Source organism: Puntigrus tetrazona, unplaced genomic scaffold (assembly GCF_018831695.1).
Source record: "Puntigrus tetrazona isolate hp1 unplaced genomic scaffold, ASM1883169v1 S000000148, whole genome shotgun sequence".
Lineage (NCBI taxonomy): Eukaryota > Metazoa > Chordata > Actinopteri > Cypriniformes > Cyprinidae > Puntigrus > Puntigrus tetrazona.
In genome coordinates this window covers 2,984,379-3,000,760 of record NW_025047824.1, presented here as the reverse complement: position 1 = coordinate 3,000,760, position 16,382 = coordinate 2,984,379, and the positions used below count along the sequence as shown (strand labels likewise).

Below are 16,382 nucleotides of genomic sequence, written 5' to 3'. Positions count from 1 at the left end.
CGCTCTTAATTGACTTCAGTCCATCAGAAAGGGGGGACGGCGAGGCCGGCGGACACAAAGGTGTGCAAAACATCGCTGGAGGTAATTGACAAACGCTGACGGGATGACCTCCTGTGAAGAAAAGTGACAGGGGTTACCGCTGCGCTTGAAAAGAGGGACCCGTGGGGGTCAGCGGCGGCGAACTCTTTAGCTAATGGTTGCTGGTGTCCAACATCAGTCAAAAGTTTGAAGTTATAAAACGCACAGTTCCCTTCCAGATCGGCCGATTCTGCCGGTTGTGAAGCAAAACTATTAAGCTTAGTTTTAATGTCGGGGACGTGTGATTTAATACTTTGCTTTGGTCAAATAAATATGTCATTTAACTTTTGATCAGAGTTGCAGGGTTCAGTTCTGCAGAAATTAATGATCGGGAATCTGTAAAATGTCAATTTAAGTATGCGGCAAGGGCACGACCTTTCAACTTCATTCGTGCATTAAATAATGCTCTTTCTTGGGTGAAAAGGCTAACTAAACCAATTTATAATGTTGCAACGGTTATTTCAGGAGGCGTCACTCATGAGGACGGTTTTGTGTTGCGTTAAATCACGCATGGTAACAAAAGCACCTCTGATTTTGGTTTTAGCCGGTCTCACTTTCCGATCGTGTGCTAGCCACAACTGTGCTCAAAACCCCCCTAAAACATCTCAGCGCACTGTTGGAAACGTTAACGTGCAAGTTTAACTATTGAGAATTCTCCATAATCTGATTTCAGCCCCCCAAAAATAGTTGGACGACAACAACAACGAAGGTATTTTGACAAATGTTGGCAACCAAGAGGCTGAAGGTAGCCATGAAACATGAAAGTTTTTATTTTTAGGCGAAATCAAATTCCTGCTAATTCTGCTAGATTCATATGTTTGATTTTTAGATGCTATTTTAGTTTAGATGTTATATGCGACGTGTATGTATTTGAGTCGGTCACTTCAAGACGATATTAAAGATAAGCCATGTATCTCTGTCTCTCCTGCTCTCGGAGTCGTGAGGCACGGGTCAGCACACGAAGGATGTTTTCCCTCTGTCTCCTCATCTCTTATCAGCAGAAGCTAGAGGATATCTCACGACGTGATCAGGAAAAAGGGAACACGTGATTTTGTGGCGCGCACGGCTAGTTATAGACGAGTGCAGTTCGGATGAGATAACCACAGTGGTTTATCCTGGGGGTTCGAGGTCCTGGACCACCTTTATTAACCTGCTGGTGATGGTGGTGGTTAAAACGTGATTCTTTTTCGTAAGACCGAACATGGAGCGATGACTCCGTCGACTTTGCATAGTCTCCTTCAACCCCGTCCTTCAACGAATGAATGGTCCGCGGCCAAAAAGACCCCCGACCTGTTATTCTGCAAAGAAGTTGTCCTTTCCCTTTAACATTTCATACACGTCGCCCAGCGTTTTAAGCGTTTCGTGGAAGTTATACGTTCGAGCAGCTTAAAATGAGGATTCCTCACCGCGCTCCCTTCGGCGATAGTCTGCGCGCGCGCTGTCAGCGGTGGCGGGAAGCGAGCGGCGCGTCGTCCTTATTCTACCTTGAGAAAAGGACGCAAAACCCCACGAAACCCGTTTCCAGGTCAACATGGGGTTAGGCTCGACATTCGTTACGATCTCGAACGCGCTCGCTTCGAATCCCCCGGCACGCAAAATGAACGCGCGTGTTTGGAGCTGGTGAGGAAAATGCTGACGCGTTGACGTTGCATTTGATCGGTTCGCCAGCGCGTCTGACGCGTAGACCGCTGAGGGATCTTTGTTACTCTTAAGGACTTTTTTTTTTTACTCGAACTCGAACGATCGTCGCAAATGCCTCGCTTGTGGAGACGCTTTCTCGGAGAGCGACGTGACTTTGGATTTTTTCTATATTACGAGACATTAATCAAAACGACGCGCGGGCCACGACAGTAGCCCCCCGAGGGATTTTTCGTACTCTTAACGACTTTTTATGGACGCGGACGATTGTCGCCAGGATCGTGTTTGTGTGGAAATACTTTTCTAGGGAACGCTGTATTGTGAACGTTCTGAACAGACGGAGGTATGTTTTTAGCCTTATACTCAAAACTCCTACCACACTGCACCATTTTTGCAAACGTTTGTTTGCGTTATTTTTCTTATTAAACGAGGGGATGCGACTTGCCTCTAGTTCTGTTTATCAAACGCACCCCGTTCGTGCGATACTTTCTTGCGAACGTTTTGGTTAGGATGAAAGGTGTTCATTTCAATGACGCGTTTCACGTGTTACAGAATATTCCTTACATCTCTTTGCGACTTTTTACGGACGCGAACGATCTTCGCACGCGTGGAATTTGGGAACGTTCTGAATAGAATGCGGCGCGCTTATTATCCGTGCGCAACGCTCGCACTGCAGAACGTTTAGTTCTATTTTATCGTTAAAGAAGAGAGCGCGGCGCTCGTGCGATAGCCCAGCGAATTTGGGAACGATGTGAAATCGCGTGTATGATTCTACAGCTGCGGTTCTATTTCCAAATCATTTAAACGTTTGCGAATCGCAAACCGGGACATTCATGTAATGGGAAACTGAACGAGACTTCAGCAAGAGTTTGGCGCAACTGCACGCACTGGTGATGCCGGAGGTCACTTCCACCAGAAGTGACAGGCTAACATCCAAAGGCATTATGTTTTTATGCAACACCACAGCCATCAAGGACTGGAGCTATTTCCTCTCTCAGATCTTGCCCCTTGTGAATAAATCGGCCGGATTTGTTCACCAGAGCATGGACCGGGTGGAGGCGGTGACCAGCACCATGGTGACGGCTCTGGAGCCCGACCTGAGCGGGATGAGCGCCAGTCACCCGCCGCTCAACTCCAATCACACGTCCGGAATGGAGCACGTTTTTCAGTACTCGTACTCCGAGAGTGACCTGCAGTACACAGACTACAGGACGCCTCCGAGGGACTCGATACCGCTGCCCAAGGCGGTGCTGTATCTGGTCATGGCCGCGCTGGTGGTGGTGGCCGTGGCGTACGCGATCGTGGGGCACCTGGTGAAGGATCTCGTGCACGAGTTTGTGGGTAAGTGGATTCTGGAAATGCAGCCTGTTTGATCAGTCATACAACTGCATTACTAAAGCTAAAATATCGAGTGAGGTAACTGTATTTGTATATATTCTAAACGTGCTTAAACCCCTTTAAAACCAGCCATATAGTTTTCAAGTTTGTGCAATCTGACTGCATTTATAACAGCAAGCTGAATAAATGCAGCTTCGCCTGCATCGGTTTTGTACACTGCACGATGCTTACGGTCTGGCCTGGTTTAAGCTGGTTTGCCGTCTGAATAGTGCTTAAAACCCCTCTGAAACCAGCCAGCATACCTGTCTGCGTTGGACCACCTATGTTGTCTAAGGTTGTTTTTAGCAGATCATTTATATCTGCAGTGTGTTCATCTGCAGTCTGTTTTTTTGTTGTGGAATCGTTTTTTGCAAGATGTAGTGTGCGTTTTGGCTATTTTTAACAGTGAAATGAAAACTGGCTGCACCAGTTTTGTACATTGCACTTAAAAAAAAACAAACCAAACCAAACAAAACAAAAACAAGCGCAAGAGATTTTCTATATCAGTACAATGGTCATATATATATAATAACCATTGATATTTTTATGGTTTTGGTTTTTGGTATGTATAGGCATTAGAAGATAAGATGAGTTTGGCTAAGGTGTGCTTTTTGGAGGATTATCACAGTGTTTGATATGTTGCACATGAGTGTATTGGGCTCATAATATTTAGTTTTTAGGGCCCTTGATGGAGCACACAACTACAGTATTAGCATCAACTCACATTGCACATTCACCTCAACAAGCATCCCAAACCATTCCCTCTCAATGCCTGTGTCGAGCGTCCGGAAGGGGATGAAAAGAATTACGTTTAATTCCATCAAAGTCCCTTACTTTAGTTTTTCAAAGACCTTGACGTTTACCTGAAGCGATGAAGCAGGCAGGTCACACACACACACACACACACACACACACACACACACACAGAGAAGCAGAGAGGGGGCATGAGCACTCAACAATACCTCAGAGATTTCTTCAAAAGCCCTGGTTACACCAAGTACTCTTCTGTAGATGGTGCTCTGTGCTTTTGTGTCGGTCCTGAAAGGTGTAAATGTGAAGATCATCGGTTTGGGTGAGATTCTCACTTGTAGTATTTCTCTCTACAGGGTCAGACAAGGAGAGAGAGAGCTTTTGCTATCGTAGTAAAATCACAAGTCAGACAGTCTCTTCGGTTTCCATCTTGTCTGATGAGACAAATAAGGTTAAGGTTTTTTTCAGAACTGACTTTTGTGCCATTATTTTTCTAAGTGACATGAGTTGCATCCTTTGTGCTTTGTGGACAACAAAATGCCTCTGGGAAAAGGGAACCACACAGAATACTCAGAAATCATCTATCAACCACCCATAACTCCTATAGAAACCTCTTAGCAACCACTCAGAACAACTCAGAATAGTAGCAGTGACTATTGCATGCACTGAAAAAAGTGAAACTTTGTGTGCGCTTTAATGTCGCTCTAGTCAAAAGTAACAGTTTCCATTTAAATGATTTATTTATTTGCATTTGTCTGAAAGGGGAAACATTATTTAAATAGCATTTTAATTGATACCAGTGTGCCATTATTTCTTGTTTCTTTTTATTGTATGGATATTTTGAAAAGACGTCATATTAAGCATTAGTCTTTCAAAGTTGTCTTTACTTAATCTAATTAATTAAAAAGTACTACTTTAGGTAATTAATACCGTGTTTATGGTGAAGTTAGTTTTGAAAAGCCCTGAAATACTATAACGAGAAGTCGCTTTTTAAGGAAAATATACCGGTGTATGGTGTTTATAATAATAAATATACTGTATACTTTGCGTGGGTATTTTTGTCTTTAGGAATGTAAATATTGTTGATTGACATTTAATCGAATTGTAAGGTTTGAAATTATAAGCCTCTCTATTTTATAAAGTATCATTTTATAAAGATAAAAAATAATTTGTAAATTCCATTAACTGCAAAACAACTTGAGATCGTATATACAACCTTTAAAAAAAAAAAATGCAATGCATGCAGAATGTATACAGCTTTTTAATGGAAAGTTTTTATCAGCCACATTTGTTTATGCGCGCGCTTTAGACTGACTTTCCTGCTGTTTCTGTTCAGTCAAAGGCGAATGCATTTAGTACAGCATTCACTGCGTATATATGCTTGAGGTTTCAGTTAGTGTTCAGTTTGATGGAGCGTTCAGACTAGATGGTGGTACAGTTGTACGAATCATTAATCAAGCAGAACTTTAATTCGCAATAGGTGAACTGCAAAGTGTTTAATTAATGCAGTCAGACGGCAGCCTGGGGCTCGTATATAATGTGTAGTGTGTATTGCGTTACAGAAAGATTGCTGTTGTTGCTTCCTAATTGCAATATCAATTTTGTTTTCATGAATTGCGAAGTACGATCCGGGCATGCGTGACAGGTTTAGTTTCCCGGCTTGTTTCATAAAGGAGAGCTGCATATCATTTAAGTTTTATTAAATTTTTGAAATCAGACCTGTTAATCAAGACCTGGTCTATTTTTAACGTTGTGTCCTTGAATAATACTGTGCGCAATGCTTGAATAATGAGTCTGTGAAAGTGTGCATGGCTCACCAAAGTCTTGGTACATTACTGTCATCAGTAATCAAATGTATGTGCTTGAGCGCACTGCATATGAATATGTATATCTCAAACTTGTGAGATTTCTGCATCTCTGTCAGAACAGATTACTATGGTTTAACCTCTCACTTCTGCCGCCAGAGGCTGTTTACCGCCATTCCTTGTGGGGTTTGTGCTTCCTGTCGTGTTTTTATTACTATTTTTTTGCTATTAGGGTTGCTTTGTTACCTGCTTGCCATCCAAACAATTAAAAGGACCCTAAAAATATTGAATGATATAAAAAAAGACAAAACAAATCACATGAGGATTAAAATGTTTTTTTCTTGAGACTGAATAAGCCTTGATATGAAAAGCTTGTTCATATGCACGACTCATGTTCATATTTTCCAAAACAATATTTTACACAGGGTCTTATGTATCGTCTTGTGCTTCTGCTGCAATGAATGTCTAAATGTGGAGATGATAAGAACCCATTAGTTTGAGAAGCACTATTTAATCATTCTAATGAAGACTTTTTCCATATATACGATATACGGCAACACATTATTATTATTTTTAAAAAATGATGCTCACCAAGGCTGTATTTATTTGATGAAAAATACATTAAAATAGCAGTATTGTGAAATTTTACTTAAAAAAAAAAAAAAAAAAAAAAAAAAATATATATATATATATATATATATATATATATATATATATATATATAAATATATTCAAATATTGAGAAAATTTACTTTTAAAATTGTCTAAATGCATTGCATTTTGATATATTTATGATAGGAAATATACAAAATATCTTCATGGAGCATTAAAATCCTAATAATATTTGGCTTAAAAGAAAAATGAATAATTTTGGCCCATACAATGCATTTTTGGCTATTGCTACAAATATACCTGTGTGATTGGTTTTGCGATGCATAATTGGGCTCTACTGGACGCTGGAGAACAGGTGTTTAACATCAGAGCCGTCACTGCATGTTCTCGACTAGAACGCTTTATTGACCAGTCAGCATCCAGAATAATACCTGTCTGTTTTGATGTTGTCCCAGCTTGCCCGTCACAAAGCGAATGTCCCTTCTGGATCCATTTGAGTCTCAATGTGATGATAATCATCTGCAATCTGTGTCTCTCATCAGAGTGGGTGTTTGGGCCCCGTTCGGACAACCGCAGGAACAAGAGCGAGGTGAACTGCATCAGCAGCGGCATGAACGAAATGAGCGAACTCTCTCGTCCAGTGGACACGCGCTGCGTCGTGTACAATCACTCCGACTGCCCGAGCGCCATCAAGCCGGAAGAACTGGTGGTCACCATCGATGAGACCTTGCAGCTACCTCGTGAAGCACACAGTGGGACCTAACCGAGTCCAAACGATCCACCCGTCCGATCCAGCCCTTTATTACGAGGAGAAAAGCATGTTTGCTTTAGTTTGATCAGCACCTGTGATGTTGAAAGCCGGCGTGTTGAAGTCACACGGCAGAAGACTTATCCTGGAATGAGGAAAACCGAAGAGTCTGGGAGACTTTAGAAGGAATAGAATCACTTTAAAGTACATTAAATGTTCCGTATTGGAGTGCTGTGAGACACTTTATATTTTCGAACCGAACAGAGAAAGAGAAAAGACACTTCTTTGTCATTCATATCTGTCTTGTCACACAATATTTTGGTTTATTTTTCTTGTTTTGTGGAGACATGCACTGTGAATCTAGAATAGTGTTCTGCTGTTATCCATTTCTGTACCTACAACCTGCTATGGTTTGGATTTTCCCACTTTTTGCAGATATTTATGGCCGAGTACTTACGGTATTTGCAAATACTCACATTTTACTCAATTTCAGGTTTTCTGCAAATCAATCTATGCTGCTTCAAAACAGAAATGCTTAGAGATCTCCCTACAGGTTGCTCGAAATTTTAAGTAACGAGGGCGGTTTAGACGAACAGCCCTTGATAAAAATATGATCAATAGTTAATCCACAATGGCTTTTTCATCTAAGGCAGTGTTACCAAAAACGTGTTTTATAATGGGGAGAGATGCGACACAAACACTTCTCACTGAAAATATATATATTTAAATGGTAGAAAACTGCAGTTAAATAGACTTTTGATAATATGTGTGAGTTATATGTCGTGCAAATGGTCTGAAAAATTCATACCTGTTTACTTCACAACTAAAAGGGCTATAATTTCAGGTTTCATCGCAGATGGTCATCATAACGAAAGTTTCAGATCTGAACATCACATTTTTAAAAGCAGATATTACAAGTAGGGTGACCACACGTGCCATTTTTCCTCCCGGGATTTCTATATTGCCTAAAATATCTAGGTTTTGGCTTTGTTTGAGTGCAGACCCATCGGCGTATGACCTCGGTTCGTCATGTTTTCAAAAAGCTCTGGAGGTACTTTGAATCCAAGCAATACAGAAAACCTGGCAAGGACACGTCCTGGAAAAAAGTCACGTATTAAAAAGGCACGATTGTTAGAATTATCACTTATCAAATTCAAAAACTTTGCCAACTACCGCTGTCCTCTCTTTCATACATTTTAAACGATAAAAAAGTGGAAAAAATAAAGAAAGAAATAGCTCTGTAGGCAATTTACCTGGTCACCCCTGCCATATCAACAACTTGACTTTTGTTGCCAAACTGTAATTGATATGTCACAGAAATGCAAAAAAATATAACAATCGTTTTGTTGTAGGCCTAATTCATATGTCCATGCCATGTAACAATAATCAAAATATGTTACAAAGGTTGTAGAAAAACACGGAAAAGTGTGTTTTCTGTTGTTCATGTCACGTCCTGCATTTTACACGAATGCCACAAAAGTCACCTTAATAAATGCGTGACATCGTGTCCAATTTATATCTAAAACAACTTGCTTGGTATTCATTTTCACGTGATCGTTCCTGCTACAAAAACAAGTTGGTCTTCAGAGTGACGAGCAAATGTTTCCAATATTGAGATTTTTTTTTTTAATACATATTTAGAATTAGTTTTATTCCTCTATTATAATTGTCATAGTTTTACTACACTATTATAAATATAAATGACCTCTTATTTTCCCACAGTTTTTGTTTTGAGTACATGCGCAGTGACGTAACAAGGTAGGCGTGCGCGCAGTGACGTCACGACCCCGGCGTTCAGCGCTTCCTCGCTCGCGGACAGAAAACAGCTTTGAGCGGCTTTGCCTTTATATTCCCACGGCTGGCCGTTTTTTCGCTTAATAAACAGAGGGCTCGTAAGTACGTGCGTTTGCGTCCGTGCAGCGTTTAACGTTAATGCCGCAGGCAGCTTCCGTTGCAGTTGCGTTTGTGAGTTAACCTCGGGGAGAAAGTCCGACTTTGTTGCGTTTTTACGATAACGCGATACAAAACGTGTACATATCAGTAAAAACTGGCACAGATCGACATGTTTTTATTTTTTTACCTGTTCAAAATGCATGCACACTTTTGGACATTGACTGTTACATGATGCACGATTTATGCAGTGTTAGTTACTAAGTGTTAGGCCATGGATGTGTGTGTGTGTGTGTGTGAGAGTGAGTGCGTGCGTGTGTGTGTGTGCGCGTGCGTGTGTGCATTTAAACAAGTAATGCAGAAGGTTAGGTTGATATGTCTTAACGTGTTTGTGTGTGATCTCGCCCTCCTCACTTGTTTTGACGTTAAGAACAGCCAATTATCTCCACGCGCTTATTAAAATTAATGAAGTGTGTGTTTTAGCACAATAATGAAACGTAACCACAATTCCGTGAGCCTCAAATGGGATCAAGCATGAAGGCAAGTGGAGAAGCGATTGTAATTAGCCCATATTAACATTATAAGAGAGTAGTGTTTCTGGCCCAGCGGCCGTCCTGCTTCTACTTGATTACTTGGTGTTCAGATGGAGCTGAAGAACGCTTGAAGGAAGTTTCTCTGTCAAACCGGCTAATAAAACAACAACGCACTAAAAACCTGTAGGAAAGTAGGCCATCGCCGCTTCGTAAACACTAGGTGCCAGAGAAGTATGTCATAAAAATCCCTAACTGACAGCATTTGTGCGTTTGCGAGGTCAAGAGTGTAATATAATGTCTTGTGTGAACTGATTTATCAGATCTGAGTTCCTCTATGGACCTGTTTTGGTTCTGCAGGCATGGATTAAAAAGTTCAGGACTGTTAGTTAGAAACTCACTGATTCTTCAGATGTGAGACGCAAATTTATGGGCAGCTTGTTACAAAAGGTCGCACTGATTAACTAACAGCGAGCAACACGTTTGTTACAGTATTTATTACTTTTTGTTAATGTTAATGAATTCAAATGAGACCGTTTAGTGTTAGTTCATGTTACCTCCGCTCCATATTATCAACGGATACAATTTTAATTGTTGTAAATCTTGAAATTAACTTTTAAGATGTAAGTACTTTTTTCTTTGTTGCTGTTGTTAGTTCATGTTAACTATAGCTAGTTAACTATATTTAGTTCATGCTAATTTAGGTAACTAATGTTTACCATACTCATTTACTTGTTATTAGTTATGAATTCTACTTTAAATTGCATTAATTAATTGATTAATTCAATATACTAATATTTTATAAATATGTACAATGAAAATTTTATATATATATATATATAATGTATGTGTATATATATATAATGTATGTGTATATATATATAATGTATGTGTGTATATATATAATGTATGTGTGTATATATATAATGTATGTGTGTATATTTTATATATATATATATATATATATATATATATATATATGTGTATGTATGTGTGTATATATATATATATATATATATATATATATGTGTATGTATGTTTTTATATATTTATAAAAATATATTTATATATTTTTTATATTTTTATATATTTATTTATATATTTTATATATTTATATTTTTATATATTATATATATAAATATATTTTTATATATTTATATATATTTTTATATATTCATATATATATTTATTTTTATATGTATATATATATATATATATATATATATATATATATATATATATATATGTGTATATATTTTTATATATATATATATATATATATATATATATATATATATATATATATATATATATTTTATATATATATAAATTTTTGTGTGTGTATATATATATATATATATATATATATATATATATTATTGTGTATGTGCATGCATTTTAGATATTTGTATTGTTTTATTATGTATTATAGAGTGTGTGTTCATTATGCATTTCTTATTTCTTTCTTGTTTTTTTATATTTATTTCTTTATTTATAATTTTAAATGTTATAATTTAGTGTAATCTGTCTCTAATGTCAGTAAGCATGGCGTCAGTGCTGTCACAGCTCACGGGTCAGTTGATGGATGTTCAGGGTCTCCTGATATTTCTGTGTGTTCTGCTGCTGGTGAAACACACGCGAGATGTTCTCACGAACAACATGCCTCCAGGACCCTTCCCTCTTCCTCTGCTTGGAAACTTCATAAATATAGGTTTTAGAGATCCGCTTGGTGCCTTTCAGAGGGTAAGTCACATATCAAATACAAATTGTGTTAAATGGTTCTGTGTAAATGTATAACCCGCACATGTGATGTTGATTAGATTGCAGAGAGGTATGGAGATGTGAGCACTCTGTATCTGGGAAACAAGCCTTGCATACTGCTGACTGGATACGAGAGTTTCAAAGAGGCGTTTGTGGAGCAGGCGGACATCTTCACAGACCGGCCGTACTTCCCTTTAGTTGACAAGCTCGGTAAAGGGAAAGGTACAGATGCGGGGAAAGCCACGTCGCAGCAATCAGATTTAATACTTGGGAAATTGAAAACATCACATGTCATTTTCATTCTAAAAATGACCTTTTCCCGCTTTATGCTGTCTGTGTAGGTCTGGTTATGTCCAGCGGACACATGTGGCGTCAGCAGAGGCGTTTTGCTCTGGCGACTCTCAAATATTTCGGTGTGGGGAAGAAGACTCTAGAAAACTACATCTTGCAGGAGTGTAGCTTTCTCTGTGATTCTATACAGACTGAACGAGGTCAGTGAGCTACGTTTTAGGGCTAAACAGCATTTCTTCATTGTTCTCATTTCTGTACTAGAACTACAGGAAATCAAAATGAGACAATGAAATGTTTTAAGACCAGGGGATGAGATTTTAGTCCAGTGTCACGCTCATGTCTTAAAGGGCCATGTGTACATACTGTCCTCTACAGGCCACCATTTGCAAGTGCAAGTGTCCTTTGAAGGTCAAAAATCTAGGAAACCACTTGAGAGCTCATCTTTCTGAATTATTTTTTCATTTAAATGAGATTTTATATTTTTGTCTACCTGTAAATAAAACAGATTTTTTTCAAGATTTGAATGTCTTATTATTATTATTATTATTATTATTATTATTATTATTATTATTATTATTATTATTATTAATGATCATCATCATCAGAAACAATTAAAATTTAATAATCATCATAATCAACTTAATAAAACAGGCAATTTAATAATTATTATTATTAAAATACAAATACAATGTAATATAAATATATTATTAGACACTAATTCAATAATAATAAAGTAAAAACATAATGATTATATATATATATATATATATATATATATTAAGAAAATTGAAAAATTGTTTACATAATATATGTATTAATGCTGTGTTTATTTATTATGTATATAGTATATAAATACACACATTCAAGTATATTTTTCAGAAATATATATTATTTATATTTATATAATATATGTTATATATATTATTGTTTATATTCTATTTATTTATAATATAAATTATGAATATAAATATAAAGTTATATATATACTTTGTGTATATATACATAATAAATATATATACAAAATAACACCCACATTATGCAAACATTGATAGCGAATAATCATTTGACTGCTCTAGTTAAATTTTTTTTTAATTGTGTTTCTAGGTTTGCCCTTCAACCCTCAGCATTTTGTGATGGATGCTGTGTCTAATATAATCTGTGGGTTGGTGTTTGGTCACAGGTTTGAGTATGATGACCGTAATTTTCATCTGATGCAGAAGTATGTAGATGAATTCTTACAGCTTCCCATCTCGAACTGGGGTCGGGTACGAGATCAGCCTGCTATCACAAGACTAATAAAAAGACTGCTCAAAAGTTAACGCTGTAGCAAAGCCAATGTAATATTTTATGAAAAGAATTGCATTGTTTGAACATATGCTTGTCCTTTATTTGTCTCTTTTCAGTTATATAATCAGTATCCCACCCTCATGTCCATGCTGCCAGGAAAACACCACACGGCATTCGCCAGCATGTCTAAACTGAAGCCCTTCCTGCAGGAGGAAATCAGAAAACACAAGGAGGACAGAGACCCAGCCAACCCCAGAGACTACATCGACTGTTATCTGGAAGAGATTGAAAAGGTATCGGTGTCCCAAGATGCCCTTGTGTATTTATATTCCTTTAAGAGACCTTTATTGGTAGTCAGGACATGCATTAGCACCTCCTTTGTAAATATTCATGTCTGCCCAACAGAGAAAGATGCTTTTTGCCCTGAAACGATGAAGTTACAGTATTCTTACGTAGGGCTTTAGTGGAACATAACTAGTGAACCTTTACTACTAGTTGACTAGTTCCAAATTCAGCTTCTTTCCATTTTCCAGGGAAAGAAAAAAACCTTTTTGGGTGCTGCAGAGGCGTCCGTTTTTTTCAGGATATGAACCTTTCAAATGGAATATTTATGTTTTTTGTTTCATTTTTTTTTTTTACTTCAAATGCAAAATGCATTATAAAATATTCTTCAAGGGCGAAAATATTCTAACTTAAAATACATTAGCAAGTATATAAAGATGTGAATACATCTAAAAAATAATAAATAATATTAAATAACATAATTTATAGGGAGGTGTTATAAAAGGAAAATACATTAGCAAAAAGGCAATACATTTTGACATAGATTTAAAGAAGTATCTATTTTTAAAAATTTAATAAAATATGTGTGTTAATATATATATATATATATATATATATATATATATATATAACAATTTAATAAATGGACTAAAAATATATGTAAATATATTTACGTTTTATTTTATTTAACTATTGATATATTTATGTGAAGATTTAAAATATGTATTTTAGAAAAATATAGTAATGAAAATTAATTCTGTAGCTAGCAAATAATTTAAAATAATAATATTTTTATATATTGAAATAAATAAAACATACATATCTGAAAATGTATATTTTGCTATATGTGAGATGTTTCTTTTTTTTTTCAAATTTTTTGTTTCATCATTTCCAGTGTAAGGACAGTGAAGCGGAATTCACCGAGGACAATCTGATGCACTGTGTGGTGGATCTGTTTGGAGCAGGAACAGAAACCACCTCTAACACGCTCAGATGGGCCTTACTCTTCATGATCAAGTATCCAGAAGTACAAGGTGGGACGTCAATCAGTCAAAAATATCACTTCCTGTTGCTAGCCCTCAAAAACTACCATCAGCATGCTTTCCGTTGACTATTTTCCGTCAGAGAAAGTCCAGTTTGAGATCGATCAGGTGATTGGACAGACGCGCCAGCCACTGATGGATGACCGGACAAATCTGCCGTACACCTACGCCGTGATCCATGAAATCCAGAGGTTCGCCAACATTATTACCTTCACGCCTCCCAGGATGGCCAACAAGGACACGACAGTGGGAGGACGTCTCATCCCGAAGGTCGTTTTGTTTTTACGTAACGTACCACGCAGCGTTCATGCGAATGAATCCGCGAATTCCTTTTGTACATCGCAGGGTGTGGTGGTGATGCCGTTGCTGAAGTCAATCCTACGGGATGAGAGAGAGTACAGCACTCCGCGCGAATTCAATCCTGCTCACTTTCTGGATGAAAAAGGCAAATTTTTGAAGAACGACCGTTTCATCCCATTCTCAATAGGTAGGCCTGGGCCGCGCAGCTGAAGTACTGTAAGTTCACTCTGAGTTTACTGATCCCGAGCCTGATTTCCAGGTAAGAGGATGTGTCCGGGTGAGCAGCTCGCTCGAATGGAGCTCTTCCTGTTCTTCACGTCTCTGATGCAGCGTTTCACCTTCCTGCCTCTTAAGGGACAAATGTTGAGTCTGAAAGGAAGTTTGAGCGTCTCGTCTGGTCCCGAACCCTTCCAGATACGTGCTGTGCCTCGATAGTTTCGATTTTAATCACTCACAAATCAGCTCCGCTCCAGAATCGTGTTCAAGCAACAGTGTTCATTATATGGGATCTTCTCCCGCAGGAATCCACAGCTACAGCTCACGAACGTTAATTACTGACGGGATGTAATGTGTTTTAGAAAGGAAATTGATCTGATTTTTAATACTGCTAATACCATTGCATATACTGTCTGGTTATCAAATTCGGGGTCAGTTTTACTAACAGCTTGCGCCAGCACAAACTGTCAGGTTTTATTAAAGACGCGCAGTGAAGAATTAGCGATAAAAACGTTTATTTTTGTGCTTGATTGAATACGCATTTCTGGGGGTTTTCCATTCAGACGGAAAAATGGAGAGCATTAAAATAAATCACTTAATGAGATTTGCTAAGGTTTGTCAAATTAAGGGTATTTGGGCCATTGAACGCCCCAAAAAAAGAACACATCCGAACATATTCTTCGCCAAAATGAAGAACCCTCAATACACAATACCAGACTTCGTCCTCCGTTATTTTCTTTCTTTATTTGCAATTATGCTCATTTGCACTGCACTCGGTATATTGCGTTGGTCAGTACGTGAATGAGATGTTGTATCCGTGTACTTTAATTTGCGCATTATTAAATCGCCCGCAGACATTAGACATTGGGGTAGTGCTGAAAAGGCTCGGCCATAGTTATTTTTGTGCCTGACTTTATTGAATAAGCATTTCTAGGAGTTTCCCTTTATGACACAAAAGTTATGGGAGGAGTCACGCAACGAGTTTTACTAACTTTGGCTCTCATCGAATTGCTGGGATTTGGGGCATTAGAAAACGCCCGACCTTAAACTATTTCGTGCTTACAGTCTGCAATTATTGTAGGACGAGGCGCTGCAGAGAACAGTGTGTGTGTGTGTGTGTGTGTGTGTGTGTGTGTGTGTGTGGTAGAAGGGGATGGGATTTTTTCCACTTATTTGGAATGCAAGAAGAAGAGATTATCCGAACATATCGCTTGCCAGGCCATCTTATATTTAAATTTTCGTCAAGAAATACATAAATGAACCCCCAACTAGGAGTCTTGCAATACCGACTCTATCAAAACTTCTTTTTTGGCCTTTTTTGGCCTCTGGTTATTTTTACCGTACTGTGGCGTATGCTAATTTGCGCTGCACAGTGCACTGCGTTGGTCGATATGCAAATTAGATGTTGCGTCTGCATTCTTTAATTTGCTCGTGGTTTGTAAATCACCCACAGAAATTTACAAGCCCATCAGTTTTGGAATTGCACTCTCACACTAATTTGCTCTGTTTAGTAAAACTGGCCCTTACAACAATAAATACAGTAATATTGTTAGTAAAAACAGTAATATTGTAAAATCTTATTACAATTTTGAATAACTGTTTTCTGTTTCAGTATATTTCTTAAGTTTAATTGGAATAAACTGTGATCCAAACTAGTTCTTATTAGTTCCTAGTGTCACATGATATATGCTTATATCTAATATCTTTCTCTCTCTCTCTCTCTAATATATATATATATATATATATATATATATATATATATATATATATATAT

The 16,382-nt window shown here is 37.7% G+C and overlaps 2 protein-coding genes across 4 annotated transcripts; both read left to right on the top strand.

Moving 5' to 3' along the window:
• The first annotated feature begins 271 nt into the window (after positions 1 to 271).
• On the top strand, positions 272 to 8,542 carry LOC122332789. The gene is made up of 2 exons (XM_043230192.1): positions 272 to 3,057; positions 6,803 to 8,542. The coding sequence occupies exons 1-2, from the start codon at positions 2,610 to 2,612 to the stop codon at positions 7,021 to 7,023; spliced, it is 669 nt and encodes a 222-aa protein (XP_043086127.1). The 5' UTR covers positions 272 to 2,609; the 3' UTR covers positions 7,024 to 8,542.
• A 226-nt stretch (positions 8,543 to 8,768) lies between these two features.
• LOC122332788 (cytochrome P450 2J4) lies at positions 8,769 to 16,263 on the top strand. Of its 3 annotated transcripts, none has more exons than XM_043230189.1 (10): positions 8,769 to 8,900; positions 10,969 to 11,171; positions 11,249 to 11,411; positions 11,531 to 11,680; positions 12,585 to 12,745; positions 12,884 to 13,060; positions 13,945 to 14,083; positions 14,175 to 14,362; positions 14,438 to 14,579; positions 14,652 to 16,263. In XM_043230189.1, the coding sequence occupies exons 2-10, from the start codon at positions 10,974 to 10,976 to the stop codon at positions 14,825 to 14,827; spliced, it is 1,494 nt and encodes a 497-aa protein (XP_043086124.1). In that variant the 5' UTR covers positions 8,769 to 8,900; positions 10,969 to 10,973; the 3' UTR covers positions 14,828 to 16,263. The 3 variants fall into 3 exon arrangements, with proteins under 3 accessions (XP_043086124.1, XP_043086126.1, XP_043086125.1); XM_043230191.1 differs by having other exon boundaries at positions 8,787 to 8,904; XM_043230190.1 differs by having other exon boundaries at positions 8,816 to 10,051.
• The last annotated feature ends 119 nt before the right edge of the window (positions 16,264 to 16,382 follow it).

Coding starts and splice junctions, on each gene's coding strand:
- LOC122332788 (XM_043230189.1), top strand. CDS start 10,974: ATGGCGTCAGTGCTGTCACAGCTCACGGGTCAGTTGATGGATGTTCAG. Junction 11,681..12,584: donor TTCTATACAGACTGAACGAG/GTCAGTGAGCTA, acceptor TTGTGTTTCTAG/GTTTGCCCTTCAACCCTCAG. Junction 14,363..14,437: donor GAGGACGTCTCATCCCGAAG/GTCGTTTTGTTT, acceptor TGTACATCGCAG/GGTGTGGTGGTGATGCCGTT.
- LOC122332789 (XM_043230192.1), top strand. CDS start 2,610: ATGCCGGAGGTCACTTCCACCAGAAGTGACAGGCTAACATCCAAAGGC. Junction 3,058..6,802: donor TCTCGTGCACGAGTTTGTGG/GTAAGTGGATTC, acceptor GTCTCTCATCAG/AGTGGGTGTTTGGGCCCCGT.